The sequence below is a fragment of the Macrobrachium nipponense genome, chromosome 39 (assembly GCF_015104395.2).
Source record: "Macrobrachium nipponense isolate FS-2020 chromosome 39, ASM1510439v2, whole genome shotgun sequence".
Taxonomy (NCBI): Eukaryota; Metazoa; Arthropoda; class Malacostraca; order Decapoda; family Palaemonidae; genus Macrobrachium; species Macrobrachium nipponense.
In genome coordinates, this window is record NC_061099.1 from 20,203,097 (window position 1) to 20,226,605 (window position 23,509).

At 38.3% G+C, this 23,509-nt stretch overlaps 1 protein-coding gene across 1 annotated transcript in view; it reads left to right on the forward strand.

Annotated features, from left to right (window-relative positions):
- Positions 1-14,292, forward strand: part of LOC135210180 (single-minded homolog 2-like) — a 59,802-nt gene extending 45,510 nt beyond the window's left edge. Inside the window, exons 4-9 of the mRNA XM_064243011.1 lie at positions 1,316-1,405; positions 4,084-4,290; positions 5,123-5,307; positions 10,653-10,759; positions 11,162-11,559; positions 11,707-14,292. Of these exons, the coding sequence (XP_064099081.1) occupies positions 1,316-1,405; positions 4,084-4,290; positions 5,123-5,307; positions 10,653-10,759; positions 11,162-11,559; positions 11,707-12,462 (1,743 nt within the window). The 3' untranslated portion in view covers positions 12,463-14,292. The remainder of the gene's footprint in view (positions 1-1,315; positions 1,406-4,083; positions 4,291-5,122; positions 5,308-10,652; positions 10,760-11,161; positions 11,560-11,706) is intronic.
- Positions 14,293-23,509: the final 9,217 nt, after the last annotated feature.

A 23,509-nucleotide genomic window follows, 5' to 3' on the forward strand; every position in this document is an offset into this window, starting at 1 on the left:
CTGGCCTTTTATGCAAGTTGATTAAATTTGCCTAAGTGACCCGTTGCATTGCTTATTGCCTGTGGTTGGAGCCTCTCTCTCTCTCTCTCTCTCTCTCTCTCTCTCACTCTCTCTCTCTCTCTCTCTCTCTCTCTCTTAAATAGTCATACTAAAAAAAAACGAAAAGATATTTTGCTCGTCGAATATATTTCCATTCAGTTGCTAAATTTAAAGTGATGTTATTTCATAATTGAAATTTCTCTCTCACTCACGCGAACACAACCCATGCAATATCATCATCATCGTCATCATCATCATCATCATAATCATAATCATTATCTCTACCTCCAGCGTTGCGTGACGCGCAGTGCTTCCGAAAGTCTACCTTTCACGTCTCTCCAGTGCTTTATCTTTCACAAATCTCCACTCATCTCCAGCGTCCCTTCTCATGTTTCTCGAACAGTTTATAGAAATTCAAACTCCATTTGATTGAAGGAAAGGGGACGAGGGGCTTTTGTACATTTAATCGACAAAATATTTTTTTATCTTCCATTATTTATGACGTTTTCATTGTTGATTTAATTTGGCTCTTTATCTATTTTTTTTGTTTTTGTTTACCCTACATCTCAGTATGACATGCACAAGTTAAAGAAGGAGAGAGAGAGAGAATCACTTTCGCTCTAAGTTCGAGTTTTCCGGTTTTCCCACGGCCTGAAGTGATTTTCAATATAATGGGCTAATTTTGTCTTCAAAATGTGATAATTTTCCTTATTACGTGATTAATAATAATAATAATAATAATTAATAATAATAATAATAATAATAATAATAATAATAATAATAATATTATTATTATATTATATAAATATTATTATTATTATTATTATTTTTATTATTATTATTATTATCTATTATTATTATTATTATTATTATTATATATTATTATTAAATTAATTATTACTTATTCATAAACAAACCATTTCGCGTTAGTTTTATTAAGTTATTGCTACGTAAGCCTACCATATTTTCTCATTCTAATACATTTACGAAGGACGTACCGATGAGATCTGGACTGGCAGTTGGAATGCACTGATGAAAACTTAGTTCAACACAGTCTGTAAAAAAAAATGTCAATATTCATTCGATTTGCTTTCTTGACTTGGTATATTTTCAAGTTCTTTACGATACAATTTTATCGAACTTTATTATGCATTGTATGTTTTCACTGGTTTCGTTTGAGAAAAACAGATTTCCAGTATTTCATTTTGGTTTTTTAACATATTTTCAGTGCATTTTGTTATTTTATATTAATGAATTTATATCATTTCTTTTTCAGGCAATGAACGGATTTATGATGATGCTAACTCAAGGAGGCAAGCTACTCTACATATCCGACAACGCTGCCGAGTATCTTGGACATTCCATGGTAAGAGAGAGAGAGAGAGAGAGAGAGAGAAGAGAGAGAGAGAGAGAGAGAGAGAGAGTAGACTTTTCACTGAAATTAAGAAAAAATTATTTCAGTAAAATAGAGAGATTACAAAATTTTGATCAAAACTTATTCAGAGAAACTCATTATATGAGATTGCAGAATATATTATTTTTCTTGTTAGTATAAAATATTCAATAACATTCATTTCATATATTATGAGTACTTTTTTTGAGAGGTCCACAAATGCAAACGACTTCTTCCACAACATCCAGTGTAAAGCTAAAAAAAAGTAATATTTCATATTTGCATGAAAATACGACCCCTGTAAAGAGCCCGCTAATCCCTCCTGTGCTTCGCTTATTGATTTCGAAACCCCGGCTTTATTATCATCATCACCATCACTATCATCATCTTCGGAGTACATTCACCGTTGCTCATCTTCTTCACCCTCTTTCAAAGAGGTATTTCGAGAACGGATCCTGCTCTGCATACAACCTGATCCCTTATCGCCGCCTTCTCACGCACACGCTTTCACGAAGGCTCGAAGCTGCTTCATTCGATCGTTATTCGAATCGTACTGCGCCTGGATTCGACTATCTCGGTGTCTGAAACTTATCTGCCCTCATTTACCATTTAAAATTTTGCATTGATCGTGCCTGTGTTACCAGTCAGCGTTATGCAAGCGCTGCGAGTATCCAAATCGGGGGTTTTATTTGCCAAAAATAAGCGATTTATTGATGCCTCTAGATAAGACACCCGTCTAGATTTCCGAACATTTCGAAACTTCTTTTGGAACTCCATTCAAGCAGCGTCTTAGCCAGTGTGCTGGCAGCAGAAGCAGCACATTTGAATAACAATAACCATGAATGAAAATCACGGTAGTTGAAGTGGAAGGTGTTGGATTATACTGCCTATCACTGATGGATCATAGATTCAGTATTAATGCCTTCGGGGGTGAGAGATGTAACATTTTAGTTTCCCATGAGGGGATATTAACTAATAAACTATTGTTATCAGTAGAGAAACTGAAAAATGCTGGAATGATAAATTAATGGCAGTAGTTTTAGTTATTTTACAGTATCGTGATTCAGATATCAGAATTTGTTAAGGACAAAGCAACATCACATATAATATATACATAACTCATCTTACTGTTCTTGTAGCGAACCTAGTTGTCACCCATTAGCGTCTGTATGAGGTTAAAGAATATACAATTACTTTATGTCGAGGTCATAAAATTGCATTCCATGTAGGCTATTCTACATAAATTTAATGAATCGGAATCGTCTTTCACCATTTCTTGTGTAGGAACGCCGTTCAATGTATGCAAGTCACTGCCTACTCCATCTTTCGTATTCATTGCGGCCTAAGTACCGTCGTTTAGATGGCGGCACTCTCGGGGGAAATGTATTTTAGCCGTTCCCCTGTTACAAAAGACCTCCCATTTGGAGCTCTCCCCGTCCTGTATAATTCATTGCATTGTTTTGCGCCGTACAAATTACCCTCCTTTCGCGGGGCTGCTTCTCGACTCTTGTGCATTAATGAGAGTTTCGGATTACCGGAGACCTCGTCGGACTCTCCTCCCAACCACCCACGCGCCCGCACCTGCCACCATCCCTTCCAAGACGCCCCTCCCTCCCGTAACTACCCCCTCCCTCCCAAACCCTTACGTTCCCCTCACGCCCACCCACCCACCAGACAGATAAATATAGTATATACCCTTCACCCCAAAACTCCCAGTTTCTTCGCTCGTTAATCCCCTTCTACTTTCGCTCGTTAACCTGATATAACCGTCATTTCGCGTTAGTCGGTCGTGATGATATATTTTATGAAGATACTCTTCCCTTTTAAGGGATTAGCGGCGCTGATGAATATGTTGCCTGAATTGATTTTTACAGGGTTTAGTCATTCCTTTTGGCGTTGTATTTCTTGCACTGCTTTTGAGCAAGCAAGGCAGTCGTTGCATTTGTGATTTTATTTGAGAAAAAAGCTGTGCGATATGCATATATAATTTATATTCCAATTTTTATTCGTTTGTTTTATGGACTTATACCAGACCTCCTTTTCTCTGAATAATCTTTTCTTGCATTGCCCTAGTTATTCTACTTTTGCCTTTTCCTTCATCATCCGAACAATTGTGTTTATCTTGTATTATGTTCCCCTCCAGGATCTTAAATTCCTTAGCTTTTGGTATTCAGTTTCATCCCTTAATGTTTTTCATTCTAAGAATAGACGTCTGAGCTCACTGATCTTCTCGTTTATAAATTCACAAGAATTACTTTACATTGTTTCGCTTCAAATGTAATTTCTCTGAACGAATTCTGCTTGATACCTCATTCATTTTTATCTTTTGTATTTTAGGCTATTCCATTATTGCAGTATCCTACTTATCTCCCGTCATCTCATGTTATAGCTTCAAGATTAGAACCTATATCAATTTCCTTACCTACAGCATTGATGTAGAACCTATATGTATTTCATTACGTCTTACAGTATTGATTTTATACGAGATCTTATTCATCCTGCCTACATTTTTTCACCTCATATTTTACCAAATTGTCCTCAGATAATCCACTTCATGCCCCATGACACACCCGCATCATCTTGCTCTCTGTCGTACGTTACTCATCTCCCACGAACTAACGCCACCATTACATTTTTTCTTCTGTTAAAAGGAGGACCTCTTGATCCACGGGGACAGCGTGTACGACATCATCGACAAACAGGACCACTCGGCAGTGCAGGCCGAGCTCATTCGAGGGTCGCAGGCGGCTGCTGCGGCCGCCACGGCCCCGATGTCTCACGACGAAGACCGGCTGTTCCTCTGCAGGATGAATGTGTCCAGAAACGCCCGGCGGCAGATGCGCTTCGGAGATCAGAAGGTAAAGCAAATGGGGAGCTGGTTGTTTGCGTAACGTCTTATCGGCCCTTTTTGTGTAACGTCTTCTTGGCCCCTATTAAGTACCGTCTTATCAGCCCTTTTTCTGTAACGTCCTATTGGGCCCTAATAAGTACCGTCTTAACGGCCCTTTCTCTGTAACGTCCTATTGGGCCGTATTAAGTACCGTCTTCTTGGTTCATTTTCTGTAACGTCCTATTGGCCCCAAATAAGTACCGTCTTATCGGCCCTTTGTCTGTAACGTCCTATTGGGCCGTATTAAGTACCGTCTTCTTGGTCCATTTTCTGTAACGTCCTATTGGCCCCTAATAAGTACCGTCTTATCGGCCCCTTTTTCTGTAACGTCCTAATGGCCTGTATTAAGTACCGTCTTATCGGCCCATTTTCTGTAACGTCCTTTTGGACCGTATTAATTACCACCTTCTTGGCCCTTTTTCTATAACGTCCTATTGGCACGTATTAAGTACCGTCTTATCGGCCCTTTTTCTGTACCGTCCTATTGGCCCATATTAAGTACCGTCTTTTCAGCCCATTTTAATTGCAATTTTTTATTTTTACTAGTTTTTTTATGTGGCCATTTACCATTTAATTTTATGCTTTTTTTTCTTCATACTTTTTCGTTACTTTTATCATGAGTGCCCCTTCTATGATGGTCAATGTTATGTTCATTTGCTGTCGTAGTTAGGCATTATATCACTAATTAATAAACATAACATCGTAAAAATAGAATATATGTAGGTTATAAACAGACCAGTATTTACTTGTTTTGTCGTTAAAAAAAAAAAAAATTAAAATCTACCTTCCTTTTCTCATAGGTTGTTTTGGTCGCCGGCCACTACCTTTCTTACCTTCCTCTGTGTTCGAGGAACGAGCCGGTGTTCTTGGCTCATTGTACGCCAGTGGCCATGCCGGAGACGCGCGAGAGCGTCGTTCAGGGAGCCACTAATGTCTTCACATCTGTTCACACCTTGGATATGAAATTTATCAGCCTAGATCGAAAGTGAGTATGTTTACACATTTTTAGAATTTATTTTTTGTCGTTATTTACTAAGTTTTAAGTTTTTTTTTTGTTACACATACATATTTATATACATATGTGCATGCGCTTATTTGAATGTTTGTCTGTATGCGTAGTATTGTGTACATGAATACAAAATGTCTATGACTATTTTTTTTATAGATATATATTTCCATTGCCTACTGTGTTTGTACACATACACTTAATATACCCGTGTGTCAATTAATATGTTGACATAGCGTGTATCAGTTTGTTGGCGCTGTCTAGGTTTTGTTCATCTTTATATTTTGGAACTTAAATCTTCAAATCTTCAAGTACAAAGTGCTTTCTGTGAGACATTATATGCTAAAGAATTATTGGGTGAAGGCAGGGAGGATTTGGGTTCATAGCGTGCACTTGAAAGAATACAAATGTTAACACGTAAATTTTCAGATGATGATGTTTTGTCTAAGATATTTTTTATTGAAATATTTGAAACTTTGGATAGATTCATGCAGTTACTGGAACAAGACATTACAATCACAATGTCAGGTGTTGTAACGAAGCAAAAATCATTATTGGCCATCGGAACAGCAAGCGAGTCTTTCATTCCCACACTTACTTGTACCCTGGTTTTCCCTAATTACTCATAGATGCAAGTGGCTCACTTCTATCCCAGCTTTAAAAAAAAAATATCCATAAGTTATATTTTCCTAGTTCCTCCTTTAAATTCCTCGTCCTTTTTCCGGTTCCTCTTGATGTGTTCTGTGTTCCCGGCTCTCGGGTGATTCCAAAACATTTGATTTATGGTAACGAAGAATGGGAGAGACGGGTAGGAGGTGGGGAGGGAGGAGGAGGAGGAGCAGGGAGTAGTGGGAGGAGGAGGAGTGACTAGTGTGAGGCGGGGAGCTTATGCTAATGGCAGCTTTGTCCTGTAAATGACGCCAGACCTCTTCACCTCCATCGGCCGAGGATGAGGTGATAACGGTGGAGCTTTCGGACAAGGGAGAAATGGAAGAGATTTTGGGAGGAAACAGAGAGAAGGCAAAAGAATTAAAGGGGAAGAGAACCGAGGATGAAAGATTCTCTCTCTCTCTCTCTCTCTCTCTCTCTCTCGTACACATTCAAACCCATACACAGGCATACTTAATGAAGACGCAATGAGCAGCCGAGTTTGACAGGCATAAATAAAACATCTCAAAGAAGATCTACGAATTTCATCCGTATTAAGTATGTAGGTCAAGAAGGTAATGTTGCAATTTCTTCACAAAAGGAAGATCATATACTCTGGTCATTGCAGATGATGAGGAAAATAGCCGGTTTTTTGTTATGGTAATTGGAGTGAGGAACGGTTTTTATATGGAGAGGGAGAGAGAGAGAGAGAGAGAGAGAGAGAGAGAGAGAGAGAGAGAGGTACTTGATAATTTGTTTTACAGCCTAATAGACCTTTTTCTAATTCACTTAATCCCACCACCGGCAGCTGTGATAGTGAGCGATAAACTTCCGTTAACAAAGTGGCCTCATGTAAATTCAGGATGTTCCTTTTGTTATGGAGAAATCTGGTGGAAGTGTATATTAATCTAGAGCCCAACCAATCTGTTCACGAAGTTAGATTAGCATTAGATTTCAATGGGGACTTTCACCTCATAATTCAAAGTGGTACTTAGGGAGATTTCAACGCTTTTAAAGTCGTTATCTACAAGCCTTTGATATTCATTAACGAGTGTGATTTAGCCTTTTTTAATCGAACATGTTTGTTTGATTTCTTTATTTATTACCCATATAAGTACGTGATTTTTATAGTTGCACTTCTGTTTATAAAATCGATTCGGAAATCGCAGTGCTGTGATTTTATTCATAATATTTTTGTTTATTCGAGAGCCCCGTGTAATTTTCGTTAGTATTTTTTAACCTTTCTAAATATATAAACTGCCCTCTTGAGTTTCTTATTTTATAGTGACAAATATCTGTATTGTGTGTGCATATATATATAATATTATATATATATATATATATATATATATTATATATAGATATATATATATATATATATATATATATATATATATATATATGATGTCGAATTTTGAAAGCAACAAATTAAAGAAAAAGACGATAAACAAAGTGCAAATAAATAACTGGCGGACATGAGCATAAGTCTTTAAAAACAGCAGATAGTCCAGTTGGAGAGACAACCAAGATGTAGAAATACGCAATACCGAGATAGGAAGAGAGATAATGCCATTCGAAAACTATGTATAGATAAGGAGATACCAGAGAGGCCGTGTAGTCTTGCAGCCGGTATTGTTCAACCATAGAGATTTACAACCTAGATCCTCCTTACAGAAAATAAGGTGGAAAAGATGGTTCCCTCCCATAATTCATGCGCTCATAGAATCCGCCGAAGAAAAAGCGAACACTTTATATGCAAATCCATAAAAGAAGGTAATGGTGAGGCCGAGTCTATATGGCCATTCAAAGCATTATTGGGCCTCTGTGTTTCTCTTCGACACAGCTGTAGAGATTGCATCTCCCGGCATCTCTTCTCCGCTGAATCTTTTCTGTCGTCCAGCCGAGTTCCCACGGTGTAGGAGGAGGAGGAGGAGGAGGCGAAGAGAAAAACGTGGAATGGGGAGACATAGAAGAGGAAGAACGAAGGGGGTAATGTTGCAGGATATAAGATGAAATAAATTAAAACTTATGAAAATGTTGATGGTAAATAAAGACAAAAGCACCTCATTTTTATAACGCTGTAAGGAACTCGTTGACTATATAAGGCAGGCAGTTTAGGTTGGTAAGATGAAAGTGACTCTACAAATCAGAAAAGGTGAAGAGAGACGCGACACACCTGGAAGTTTAATCTAGATTTACATCCTAGAAAAACTTTTTGCGCTATTTATGTATGTAGGTATTATTGCTCTTAAAACCAGATATAACATGTCTCGGAAAAAGATATTGTATTTTTTTTTTTTTTATAAAAGTTCGTTTGGTCTTCATTTCTTTGGATTACTTGGTTTAGTTATGAGCTTTTAGAATTTAACAGATGCAGTGATGGCCTGCTTCCATGTAGGAAGTTGAAACAACTGAGTGCGAGATCTTTCGCCTTTACTCTAAGGCATTTTTAAACTTAAGCCTTATCATCATCGTCAGGGCAAAAGATCTATCGTTTTGTTTTTTTTAGTTTCCTTGTGACCATATACTCTGTTTATATCTTATATCGCATTGCTTTACCTGTGAGGAAAAATATATATATTATGTATATATATTTATGTGTGTGAGTGTATTTGTGTTTATCGTTGATATTTGGAAGATGTATCCAAAAAGATGATGTACACTTCGCAAGCAAACCAAAAAGACAGTATAAATTCTAGTCACATAAAACCAATATGTTTAGGACCATATCCAATCGCGCAAATAAGCAGAGGCATTCTTGGATAACTAAGATAATAGGGAAATGTAGACACTGCGAAAGAAGAAAGGAAAAAGACTAAATAGAGTCGTGATCCAAAGGAGTCAATAGTCTAGTAAAGACTTGACTCTGTCCATTGTTTGAAGTTATCCCTCAATACTAAACAATATACATAATAGCCTTCCTAATCAGCTTAAGAACGTGGCAACCAGATATCGTCCTTATTCCCTCGCCACTTTGAATTCATTCTGTCCTGAGCTTTTAAGCCTTTCCTCATATCTCGTCCAGAAGGGCTAATTTAACCTTTAAATACTAACACATTAAGATACATATACATGCCCGCGTATATTATCATCATTATGAAGTTAATTCTACGTGGTAGGATTCTTGGAGGGGAGTCCCTAAGAGCAAAATTAGATTACCTGAGCATTATCCAGGAAACAATAGACGAAAAACTATTTTCCCCTTTATGTGACAAGTCCTTTAAGACGAGATTTCTATCTTGCCCACGCATCCACCTTTACCCACGTGAGAGGGGGGAACCCCTCCGCTACAACAATGGGAGTCAAAGGAATATGATTTCAAAGCATACCGGGGTTAAGAGTCAGCACTGTTAAGCAAAGGGGTTATCAACAACTCAATCAGCCCCGACAAGGCTGGAGACTGTGGGAAACGTTGGAAGAGGGATCACAAATCAAAAAATACACGGTCGGGTGACACACTCCGCGGACGACGAGTGACCCGCCATATTCAGATGCGAGTGATGTTGGCGATCGGGAAGTGAGTTTTTTTCGTATTTGGTGATGGTGATCGTCTCGTGGAAGTAGTTCCGTACTTAGAAATATATATATATATATAATATATATATTACATAAATATATATATTATATCTATATTATATTTATATTATATTATTATAATATGATATATATATATATATATCATATATTATATATATATATATATATATATATATATATATATATTAATATAATGTGTGTGTGTGTGTGTGTAGCAGCAGTAGTTTGCCACGAAGTTAATAGTAGCATAGAAATTAACCATTTTCTATTTAATTCTTTCAAACCGAGGGATACTGTAATTCTCAGTAACGCGAAAGTCCTCTTCATGATCAAGTATTTCAAATTGTTTATCTTCAAAGATAAACATTGCAGCATTTAAATAAATGCAAGATGCGATGATCATTCCAGTGTGAAAATTAGGTCCAGTTGGGCCCCCCAAAAAACACACAGGCACACGTACACTCTCACAAATCAAGTCTTGACAAAAACACGCCGACACATGCGCATTCACACGTTACATACACACATACACATCGAGTCTGACAACATCTGATTACCAGCCATCATTTTCGGGTCTGTTAGGTACTAAAGTGTGATTACGAGCCAAGGGTCAGATAGGGTGACGCTCTCAACCCCTAGGGTAAATGTGAAGCGAATGGATTAAAGAGAGAGAGAGAGAGAGAGAGAGAGAGAGAGAGAGAGAGAGAGAGAGAGAGAGAGTTGTTTTATGATCATCAGAACATAAACAGTTTTTATTCTTTACATATTTGTATCTTTTTTATTTTTATTTTGAGCTTTACATGAAGTAATATATATATATATATATATATATATATATATATATATATATATATCTATATATATATATATATATATATATATAGATATATATATATATACATATATACATATATATATTGATACAAATATTTCCAGACAAAATATAGTAGACATGTATACATACATTCATGCATAAATACGCAACTTCAAAAATAAACATTTATTTGTTTTCTATCGTTACTACTGAACGACAGTAAGAATGATTACTTCTAGGCAGTAAAATCATTAGACTTAATGTTACTCTACTTTTAGAAAAGAACTGAATGAATGTGCTTATCTTTATTGTCTTTTCTTTCCAGCGGCGAGTTCTATTTGGGATACAACCGTTCGTCCCTCGCCGGCGTCTCCTGGTACCACCTCATTCATCCCGAAAATATGAGGGAGGCGCAGACGAAGCACAGACTCAGTGAGTATCTTGTTGAATGCGCAAGTTTTTTAATATTTATGTGTTCCATCCATTTGATTCAGTTTTAGGCTGTAGAAAGCTATGTAGAACTTTGCATCAAACTTATTCCTTAAGACTAGCCACGAAAACCAGACAGCGTCCTTCTAGCATTATAGTTCCTCTGAAGGAGAAAAAGTCGTGAATGAAAAACAAATAATAAATTCAGTGGTATATTTTTAGTTATTGCAACCTCTAAGCGGATCAACTTTCTCTTACCGCAGTGCGTAACAAAGGTATATTATTAACAAATAACTGCTAAGATCTAATAAATTGCTAAGCACAGAGCAGGTACTAATTTTTTGCTCTAATTCTTATTGTATGTAAAAAAGAAGTGAACCTAACCGTGTTCTCCTTCCTTTCCAGTAACCGCAAGCGAGCAAGACAGATCTTGCATTCTGCTGCTCAGGTTGCAAGCAGCTGGTGGGACGTGGCGTTGGGTTCATTGCGTCTTGCAAGTGAAGGACGGTGGCGATTCAAACCAACAGTCACAGCAGAGCAACCAGAGTTCACAGCAGACGAACGGCAGCAGCAGCAGCAGCAGCAGCAGTGGTAGTAATAGCAGCACCAGCACCAGCAGCACTCAGCAGCCCGTGATTGTTGCCACCAATCAGGTGTTGGGCGATAAAGAGGCTGCCGTTTTAAGAGCCAATTCGTGGTTGTACCACTACTATACCATGCAGTCCAAGCTGCAGTATGGATTAGCCTACGATGCCCATGCCCAGAGAGTGCATGCCTACTACCCGCAAGTTATGAGTTACCAGGTAAGCACTAATGCTTCTTCGAAGCTGATCCTTATCTAAGTAGATTCTGAAGAAAGACTTGACGATGGTACTAAAACTTGCTATTGTAGTCAATATAATTGGTTTTCTGAGAACATTATCCTAACAGGTGTCATTTTCCCCCAACAGACAGACCCTGCGAGCTCCTATGCGCCGACAACCGCCCTGAATGGCAGCCACAGCCATTCTCACACACACAGCTCCTCAGCCCACACACCATATTCGTTGACAACACCTTCAGCCTATGCCCATCTTCAGCATTATCACCATCACTACTCAGTACGTTTGCAACACGGCCTTGACTATTCCCGCGATCCAGCCTGGGGTTACTATGACACAACACATGCCACTGCAGAGACCCAGCCAGGTCTCCATGCCCCACATGCCGCAAGTTACACTCCAGTTCACACACCAAAACTTGCCAAGAAAGGATCTTCTCCCAGTTCTTCCCCCAGAAGGTCACCTTTGACTCCTGTGTCCTCACACGGTGTATCTGAAGGCGGTGGCATCGCAGTGGCTACCCCAGTCGCAGTGCGAGCAGCACCAATCGGCGTCCACAAAGGCACTTCTTCTCCAGAACTCGAGCACCTCGATGTCCCCTGGAAGGCATCGCCGACCCAAGAAGTCCCTGATTATCCAGAATCAACTCCTTACATCACCCCACCGTATTCTGGCGCCACGCCCACCAAACACCACGTTTTCACATTCGATCCCTCCGACCCTCGTGACATGAGCATGGCTCGTGACCAGAGAGTACCATCCATCGACTCGACTGACCTCTCTTCATGGTCAGCTGACTTGACCTCAAAAGGGTCCCCTTGGCTCCCGTCATTAGACGATTCTAACGTCTTACCTCTTCGAGCCTTGCACCACGCAGCACTTTGAGAGTCCTGCTCTTCCTGTTGTAGTTTGTAAATGGGTAACTTAATGTGTGATATGTTCCCTCCGTCAGGGTTTTTTGTGTATTTTTTTTCGTTAAGCTTCCGTCCTGAGTTGCAACGAAGAACTTGGGATGTCAAGATTAACCTGGGTTCCACCTCTGGTGCAGCATAGCAACAGAGTGCGTCGAATTGAGTGTTCATAAAGTACATTTCATCGAGCGGTTTCAACATTGACACTTCTATCGCGACGTGATCTGTACAGCCATTGTCAACCTCGCATGACTAAACCTCAGAACCTGGTCAGATTCTGGCACTGTTATATGTACTTGCACCATTCCATATTTTATTTTAGGTAATGAAAAGAAATCCTTTTACCCTGTATCATCAGCCGACTTTATCTCTAAATTTTCATTGATTCGTTTTCAAATAAATTGCTTATTCTGAGACTTGATGAATTCCGCATAGATTCCGAGCTATGCTACGAAACTCACTGAGGCTCAGATTGACTGGCTTTTGACTTAAAGGTTGTATAATGATTTGATCAGAACCAGTCCTAGAATGCAGATAGTACCACCAGCTTGGAATGACCTAGGTCATGCAAGAGAAAAAGAAAAACAGTTTCCTAAAACGTGCATCCTGTCCAAAACTGAATAAATGGTGTAAATTATTGATTTACACCAGTATTGTCACCAAAGATAGAAGCATTTTCTTGCAGAAAACGATATAATTTTTTTCCTCAGTCTCAATCAATTCCTTTTTCCCACGGTGCCACTCATAAAAACATATTCAATTTCACTCACTTCTGTGCTTCATCTCCCCTCATTTCTATCAGTTACAAAGATATCGCTGATCTGAGCTGAGCTCAAAATCTTCAGTTTTACTCCGGTGATGTTTAAATCGAGGATGTTGTAGGGACTTGTTTTCCGAATGTTACCGATATCTGTAGATGATGTAAGGTGTTCTGTAAGTTTCACTACGTAGGAAATTAATGCAGTATTACTAGATTTATATTTCTTTTGTAATCCAATGCCTTTTTGCCATAGATTTGCCGCCTTTATATTGCGTTTTATGTTGGCTTGTCATGTTTTTGTTTAGCAACGCGATTTTAGAAAGTAACTTTTTTGAGTATTCTTTTTTTTTAGTAATTTTACTATACATATCAAATTCTTTGCAAGTTTTTATTAGGAAATTTAGCAAAGAAAGTATCTGGTAAACATTGTTGTTGATGGAATGTGGTCTACGTCTGCTACGAGAAAAACTCCTTTTTTCATTTTCCTTCGTTTTCCCACAGCTGTCCTTTTAGTCGCTGGAAAATTAGACTTTTTTTTCTTCTGTATCTAGAAACAAGATTGAATACTAAACGAAAGTGTTTATGCGCCATGTCATGTTATATGTATATAATGATAATTATTATATTTTAACTTTCCTTTTCATGCGAATGTGCGTCCTGCTTATTTCTGCTGTGCATGAAATGTGTGACTGCCTGAACGTATGCATGTGTCTCCTGTACATATACCAATATGCGTCTAGTACGAATTACTTTGTTCCAGTCCCTGCCATGTCTTTACCGTGTAATATATTTCATCTATGTCTTCTTTCATTAAAAATTTTATTGTCCTTTTTCTAGATTTTCTTACTGACTCATTGTTCTATTTTCTGGAACAAAAAAGATGTTATTAAACTGACACCAATTTCGCTATGTACCTTTAAAGATAAAATCTTTGTATATATTGTAGTTACAGTGTTTCGTTTAAGAGAATTAAGAGAGAGATGTTATAGAAAGTTTATAGATAATCCTGGGCACTTAGTGCTATATGTGCAATCTAGTGTTAGTTCGCAAATTTGTGCATATCTGATTTGCAAAATATAGTTTACACTTATATATGTCCGTGTTTTATTTCACAATATTCATAACATGCCAGGAAGACTTATGAGCCCACAACTTTACACTGATGATAATTGAGGTTGTCTGACACCTCCTGTTTTGGAAAGCTGTCATTTGGAAAATTAAAGGTGACCTTAAGTATATCCCAAGATTTTATTCTCATATAAAAAAAATCGCAAATCGAGGTAAAGTTACCCATAGCAAAATATCTGTAGGCTCAAGGACCAGCAACCCTTAATTGTCATTGAAGCTCCTTCAAACTCCCAATTGGACAGGGCTACCTGGTCGGCCACACTTGGAACGTTACAACTTCCAACACGGAGTTATTTTCACGCTCCCAAAGCCTCTTAAAAGCATTGACATTAAGCTAAATGTAAAAAAGCAAAATGTCTGCTTATTTCAACAGAAAGCAATTCGTTTTCATCACAAGACAAGGAAGTCTCTAATAGACCAATGAGGTGCCAAGGCCTCTGTCGTCAGAAAGAGTGGACAAAATTCTTTCACTAGCCCAGTAACTCTCGGACCAAGACAGTCGAGGTGTATTTTGCGTCTTCTGGTTTGGCGACGACCAATTTTGCCGTAAGTTGATGTCCCTTCTCTGTTGTAAGTTCGACTTGATTTTAAACCACGAGAGAGGCATGGAAGTAAAAACTGCGAGTAGACGTTCAAAGGTACTTGCAATTATATAGACTTTGGGGATTTGGTGGAAATTTATGTCCTTTGTAGCCCTGTGATTTAGCAGCCATACTGAAAATTGAGACCTTTGGTAGTTGGGAACCTCTCTTGACAATTGCTACAAGGATCCAAGAGCGGCTGCAAATATATTTCCGATGCAAATCGAAGCCATTTTATAAAACTGCTTTTTACAATGATTGAAGTCTTTCGTGTGGCAGTAACTCGAAAAGGTATCGGTGGATAGGTGGACAAATTAAAAGGTTTCAGTAGTGTGGTGGCATTTAGCAGTAAAATATGATTGGACAAGATATAGCCACCATATTTGACAAAGAATAATAGTGGGATAATAGTATAGGTAAGTAGGCATTGTTATAATGGTTATTTAGTTTTTTTCGTCAATATGGCAAAAGGTCACTTGGTTGTAAAGGTAAATGTTACTGTTAAAGTTACCATGCAGTGTAGGCATAATATATACATACTGTATCTAAATGTATATACATATATACATATATATATATGTTTATCATTTTTTGCCCGATATTGGCGAATTTAGCGTTCATCCTCGTCAGAAATGATTGGTTAACGCGTTCCACACCTCTTAACAAATATTAAGAGGACTTCAGCAGCAGACTGTAGGATTTGGGTCTGGTATAACTACAAATATGCAGTAACGCATCCTAACCTTTCCTTCCCTGGCCTAACCTTGGGTTTTACATCCCACCCGACCTTGGGTACCATAGACTGAAATGAAGGGATACATCCTACATTGACCAGACCTTGACGCAAGACATTAAATCCCTTTAGTATATATTTGTATATTTTGGTTGTTTGGTGTCCTTTTTTACGATTCTTGAAAATATGTAGACCCCAGGTAACTCTGACCCACAAGTTATTTCCTATAGTTCGACAGATCTAAACTGAGAGATTGTTTTCGTCTTTGGGTAAAAACCCTGGTGCCACATTTACCAGTATCAAGTTTTGAATAACTTACTTTATGATAACACATGAATCAATAAATCGGTAGTTTGAAGTTTTCAGCATGTTTTGCTGAACTTAAGCCTTCACATATTGTGATTATAATTTTATTTTTAAATAAAATGAGAAATCGCATTTATAAACGTTGTCGACAACTCTTTCGAAAGAAGCTGCCACTTTTCCTGTTACCTTTGACAGCCGATATGCAGGTTTTCCACGCCTATTAAACCATGAAGTTTAAAGGAATCATCTCTTCAGTTACCCGTTGGATAAGCCCCACCACCCGGTCTAGCTGAGAACTCTAGCGCCAAAAAGAATGACTTCTTGCTTTAGGTTACCGAGAACAATAGTCAGTAGGGAAATTAATTCATTCCTACAGAAAGCACGTGTGAAATGGGCATATGCAGTTAAGCATTCCGAAAACTTGCAAACTGGCGATGCTGCAAAGGATAGCTGTTATTAAACTAAGATCATCTGACGACGAAGATTCTTCGTAATGTACATTTTGTATAAAATCATATTATTGCAATTCCTGTGAAAATTATTGTTAATAAATTTTTTCTCTCCCAATGATGAGTTTATGTGCAACAACCTTATAAAAAGTAAAAATTGTTACATACATTAGATTTGAGTTATAACATGGTCCAGACCGTGAGTGAAAAAGGAAATTAAATTTAAGTAAATCATAATTTGATGAATGAAAATGAGGGGGAAACCTAAAATGAAGAACAATGAAATGCAAAATATTACAAACTTGTTTAAGAAATGGATAGTATGGCAGACGGAAAATTCAAATAATAAAACAGGATAAATAGAAGTAATCTACTGGCAAGATTATAAGAAAATGTCGTAAGACATACTACTGAATGGCAATTACTGATTTAAAAAAATAACAATAAATAGTCTCAAAGGTAATAACCAAATAGAATAGGGATCGAGTTTACGGATTAGGATTTATACTGTCAGTTTCATTAAGTAATGTCCCAAATATTGCCTCGCTGGGATATGGCTGAGGACTTAAGAAGGGGACGATTTAAAGGTTAAGAGAGAAGTGGCATCAGGGTTTTTCTCAAGGAAGTAAACAATCTATCAGTTTAGATCTGTCGGACTTTAGCAGGGCCGCCCTTTATTTTTAGGCGGGTGGGCGTTGTAATGCTTTAACTTTGCAACGTAAAACCGGTATCAATATGGCTCGGCCATTTCAAAAGGAACTTGAAATTCTGCAGACCTAATGTAACCCAGTGATGAATTAATGAAGGAAAAAATTTTAAGGTGGCATACTATGTTCCTGCCTACGATCAGATACATTGTCAATAGGTTTATAAGTTTTTCAGTCAAATTTAAGCTGGCTTCTACACTGAAATCGTAGCTTATGTCACCGAAATATAGGTAGGACGCAGTAATAGTTTTCGTGTGTCATTATTGTTACAGAGTTCAAGCTGTAAAAGACTAATGTACTGCATTAATATGTTTTTTTTAAATTCCCGCTTAATAAAGACCAACGATTGTCGATTTTGAGGACAAAAAAGCAGCTGGGGTCAGAACAATGTGCTGGAGGAATCCAAACCAAACTTGTATGATTTGCAAAGAAACATGTTAAAAAGCCATGTAAAAAACTACTTATGGCTGCCAGTCAAGTTAACGTTAAGACACTATTGTCGAGGGCTGTATGGGATGTAACTATCTAGAGGGACCTTCAAACTACGTAATTGTTTCACGCTCGTATACTGGCTGTCAAGAATATGTACAGAATTCAGTTATGACTCAAAAGATCAAATTGCAGCAACATTAGCGAGCGCTGCGTGTAGGTAGATATCAGTGTATATGTAGCACTCAACGCATACATAAATACGTGAAACGGACACCATATTGGATAATGAATTTATGAAAAATGCTATTTCAAGGAAGACACAACAGCTGGCTATTATAGTGAGCTGTTGAAGTTTTCAAGCAGCCATTACAAAGCATGAAGTAAAATATCCATTACGCATGCAGTCACGTTATATTTCCGTGAGCAAGATTGAGTTAGGACTGTCAAAATGTTTTATTAATTTTTTTCCAATACTTCCCATAGATAAAATCTAGACAAATGTTCACTTTGTAAGAACGCGCAGGGGAAAGTCAGGATAGAGATAGAGCTTCAGGTTTGCTAAAAGACTGATGGATGACCTAGCAATAATTCGTTTAAACAATTGTGGTGGAGTAGTTGGGAAAATATTTTGTAAATGAAACTAAAGCCTTTTACTCTCTGGTTTATAGAGTTCGATGTTGATATTCGCCTCCCCGCCAAGTCGCTCCCCGACTCCCCACCCCCATCCTCCCTTTTTTTGTAATCAAACTGACCTTAACCTTGCTACCTAATGGCAAGCAGTTTTATTCTTTGAAAGAATTGATGATAAATTACTATCGTTTACAGCAAATTAGTCGACTTTTAAGCATAAAATCTTTTCCATAAGTATTCAATTTATAAGCCTTATATGAAAAGGGGCACTTTCGTAAATTTAAGAGACTTGTCTTTTGGAATGAAGGTACCATTCATAAAAAGAACGACTGTCATTGTACGGCTTGATAGCCCCTTCAAGGTCAATGTGCTCACATTTCTCGCTCCGGCAAACAGCAGACATTGCATCTCGGACTGCTGTCGTGTTTTCCGTATATTCATAAAGATATTTGGATATTCATGCACCAGGTATGGGTAAGGGATAGTACCGACCCTTCTCTAACTCGGCACATTCCTTAAAAAGGTCTAGTTTAGCCTTGAAATCGCAGGAATGCCTTGTAAGTGGCTGTACCCTTACCACCTTAGTAATTTGAGAACTGTTATGACGGGGCGACATTGCAACTAAGCAATTTTGTTGGTCCAAATCCGAATTACAACCACCAAATCGAAAAAGATAACGGAAAAATAAGGCCAGTTTACGAAGGAACAGAATTGGAGGGAGAGAAGCCAACGAGAGTAAATGCACTGGTGGGATTCGAAATCCTAAAATTTTTACAAAAATGGTTTTAATGCAGTTTTTATTCGAAATCAAAGCTCTGTTCAGTTGTCAAAACGCCCGTCCCTAATGCATGGAGGAATTTTACACAGTACACGTACGAATCTTCAATAAGAATGCCATAGACATACCATTAAGAATAGGTGTGCCAATAATTGCTCTCCAGTAACACAATTTGTGGGATGAGCCATAACCTTACTCACTGACATAAGTGATGTGCGACAAATACCATATTTTAATTCTTGCATACATTATTACACCTCAGTAGGGGGTTTGTGCCGTCAGTGCACCTCACAGGGTACACCGTAGTCATTGCTAAAGGTTCTTGCATCGTCCCTACGGCCCCTAGCTGCAACCCATTTCACTTCTTTTACTGTACCTCCATTCATATTTTCTTTCGTCCATCTTGCTATCTAACCTCTCCTAACAATTATTTCATAGTGCAACTGCAAGGTTTTCCTCCTGTCACACCTTTCAAACTTACTCTGTTTCCTTTCCACCGCTGAATGACCTCGTAGGTCCCAGTGCTTGGCATTTGACCCAAACTCCATTCCATTCCTCAATCAGTACAGACCAAAAATTGTCGATGACAAAACTGAAAATTGTACTGGCGAGACAACTGCGAAGATGCAAGAAAACATGTTCCACACAATGTATTTATTGTGGTAAGATTATCAAGGCACATGAAATCACTAGGTGGTGTGAGTTTCCATAGAAGATCCAGGCCTTGTGGACTGCTAGTTGCTTGCCACTCTATAGTGTAGGTGAAGACATGACTTAATATTTCAGTTTGCTAATACATACCAATATAACGCCGCTATCAATGGAAACCTTGATCGCGATATATTAGAGTACCTAGCTAGAATAAAAGGTTAAAAGCATTAAAGGTACATTAGGAAAAGCAAGCAACAGTATTGAAACTGTAGCCTGCTTTTAGAAGCCATTTTATTGCTATTTTTAATAACCTCAGATAATGTGAATAGTTCAGTCAAAATGACACATTCACCTTATCGTTAACTTTTACGATAAAAGACCGAAAATATTGTGGTAGAATATCATTGACATGCAGCACTTCCCAACACTTTTAGGGTAATTTTCCATTTTCCACTAGTTAACTGAGCCTATAGTGTTGCCGAAGAGCAGGAATTTTGTGATAAATGTAAATGATCTTCGTGTGGAACACCTTGATGTCAAGAAACGCCCTATCATATTATTCATGACTTTACGATCAAATTAATGCTAATCAAATTTATATAAGCTTATATATAAGCTTATATATAAATTACCGTTATTAGTGTTGAAATGATTGAGAATAGCTCTCGTACTGGAGCGAACAGTTTTGTCCTCTTGACTCTTCCGGAAATAGGCAGTTGATCATTACCGACGCTGCCTCCATAATATCCTTTTAAAATATGCAGTTATACTAAATTGTAAACATGAAAGCGACTAGACAATCCTATCCTATTCGTTCAAATAAGTCGTCCTAATAGTCTGGCCTGTCACCGAAAAATTACCTCCGTGTAGTGGAAAGTCATTCTCGAAACGTTTTGAAGTTCGTATTGCTAAGCTTGCTAGGAGTCCACTTCCTCCCAGCTTTATACGACTATACTCTGTTTTTTTTCATCTGTCCATCCGCCTGTGGTGTTTTTGTATGGTAACACTGCGTCTTGGGCTTTAGATAGTTACATTCAGCTTACATTCAACGTTATAATAATATCATATTTCGAATATTAACGGTGTAATTCGCATACAGTAATTATTAAAACACTTTTCAGTTGCAAATGTACACCCAGATATCCTTTTATTTACCTAAAACTTACAAATAGCGTAACTATTTAAAGCCCGGGACGCAGTGTTACCATACAAAAACACCACAGGCGGATGGACAGATGAAAAAAAACAGAGTATCGACATTTTTACTTTCTGAGAGAGAACGCCTCACTAAGATGGTGTTACAACGGACCTCCCACCCCCACCATCTCTCTCTCTCTCTCTCTCTCTCTCTCTCTCTCTCCAGCAGTAGGAAGGTTTTGCTTTGCCCAATGTACACCAGATCCTCCGTGCATGATATGCTTCCGAGATAAAAAAAAAAAAAAAAAAAAAAAAAAAAAGGACCTCAGAATTGCTGAACTGGATTGATTACTTTGACGTGGAACTGTAATCATGGGTACCAGTTTTCCCCCTTCATTTTCCCACCGTTCCCGAAATTCCAATATTTTGTCTTTCCTTTCATAGATTATCAGATACATCCTTCTGAGAACAAATATCCGCTATCGTGTCTTCTAGTAGACCAAGGTCTATAGACCTTATAATAGACATTGCCATAATGTTTCAGATTTTTATTTTACTTTTCGTAGAACATTCCGTTACATTTGTGTTTTTTCCCGTTGAATCTCTCATAAATTTTGAGTTCGAACTTCATTCGGTGAGACGTCTCACGATGAATATCCTTGAAATATATCAGCAAATCGCCCATGATTCCCCTTCACCCATCAAAGAAAAAAAAAGAAAAAGAGAAGTAAATCCAGTTCACTTCAAGATGCCCGTGAGAGCCGAACCTTGACTTGCCACGAAATAGATTCGTTACACTTTCCTTTATTTTTTGTTCATTAATTCTGCTTATAATATTACCATAACTTTCTCAAACAACGCAATATCTTCATATCTTCATCATTTGGGAGAAGGTGATGATAATGTACGTGTATTTATTGCTTGATATCTTCCCTCGTGCTCTGACGAACAAGGTTGGCATAAATTTATTAGCGTATAAAGTTCGGTAGATAATTTCTTGGTCGTATTTATCGCTTATGACCTGAAAGGGATCTCGCTCACGCTTTTCCAGAAGGGGATCCTTTGTAGATGCTCTCTCTCTCTCTCTCTCTCTCTCTCTCTCTCGCGCGCGCGCGCGCGCGCGCGCGCACACACACAAAGTGTCTCTCTCTCACACACAAAAAGTCTCTCTCTCTCTCTCACACACACACGCGCGCGCGCGCGCACACACACATTATTAGGGGACCTAATAATGAGACAATCACAAATAAGGAAGCAGTTAAAGACCTTGGTGTGATGATGAATAGGAACATGTTATGCAATGATCAAATAGCAATTCTATTGGCAAAATGTAAAGCAAAAATGGGAATGTTGTTACGGCACATTAAAACAAGAAAAGCTGAACACATGATTATGCTTTATAAAACATATGTTCGTAGTCCACTTGAATATGATATGGAACCCACACTATCAAAAGGATATTGCACAAACAGAAAGTGTACAAAGGTCCTTTACAGCTAGAATAGAAGAAGTTAAGGACCTTGACTACTGGGAAAGACTACAATCCTTAAAATTATATTGTCTAGAAAGGAGAAGAGAACGCTACATGATAATTCAGGCATGGATACAGATAGAAGGAATAGCCGAAAACATCATGGAGCTAAAAATATCAGAAAGAGCAAGCAGAGGTAGATTAATAGTGCCCAAAACTATACCAGGAAAAATAAGGAAAGCACACAGGACATTAATCCACTACGCACCAGCTTCGATAATGCAGCGTCTATTCAATGCGTTGCCAGCTCATCTGAGGAATATATCAGGAGTGAGCGTAGATGTGTTTAAGAATAAGCTCGACAAATATCTAAGCTGCATCCCAAGATTGGAAGATGCAAAATACACCGGAAGATGTACTAGCAACTCTCTGGTAGACATTAGAGGTGCCTCACACTGAGGGACCAGGGGCAACCCGAACAAGATGTAAGGTCTGTAAGGTAAGGTCTCTCCCCTCTCTCTCTCTCTCTCTCTCTCTCTCTCTCTCTCTCTCTCTCACACACACACACACACAATAACAAAAGTATCTCTCTCTCTCTCTCTCTCTCGCTCTCTCTCTCTCTCTCACGCACACACACACAAAAAGCAAAAGTATCTCTCTCTCTCTCTCTCTCTCTCTCTCTCTCTCTCTCTCTCTCTCTCTCTCACGCACACGCGCGCTCGCTCACAAACTCTCTTCTCTCTCTCTCTCCTCTCTCTCTTCTCTCTCTCTCTCTCTCTCTCTCTCATACACGCACACACACAAAAGTCTCTCTCTCCTCTCTCTCTATCTCTCTCCTCTCTCTAACACACAGCGCACACGCACGCACGGGACACACACAAAGTATTTCTCTCTCTCTCTCTCTCTCTCTCTCTCTCTCTCACACACACACACACACATACATACACACATATGAATGCTCGTATATAGGAAGTAAACCTTGGTGTCCAGCTATTTTACACGACGAGTTTCATCTAAGATTTTGTGCAGGAGAAAAAGTGACTACATTGCAATCTGACCGGTTAGATTTGCCGTTTTCCATTCGGAGCAATCTCCTCGTAAGGTGTTGGTATACTCGTTTCATATTAAATTGATTCACACGGCAGCTTGTGAGCTTGTGACTTTATATATAAATGCCAACTCCCAAATAAAGCAAAGAATGAAAATCGAAGATTGACAGCAAAACTATAAATTTTAATGAAGGATAGATATCAAGAAC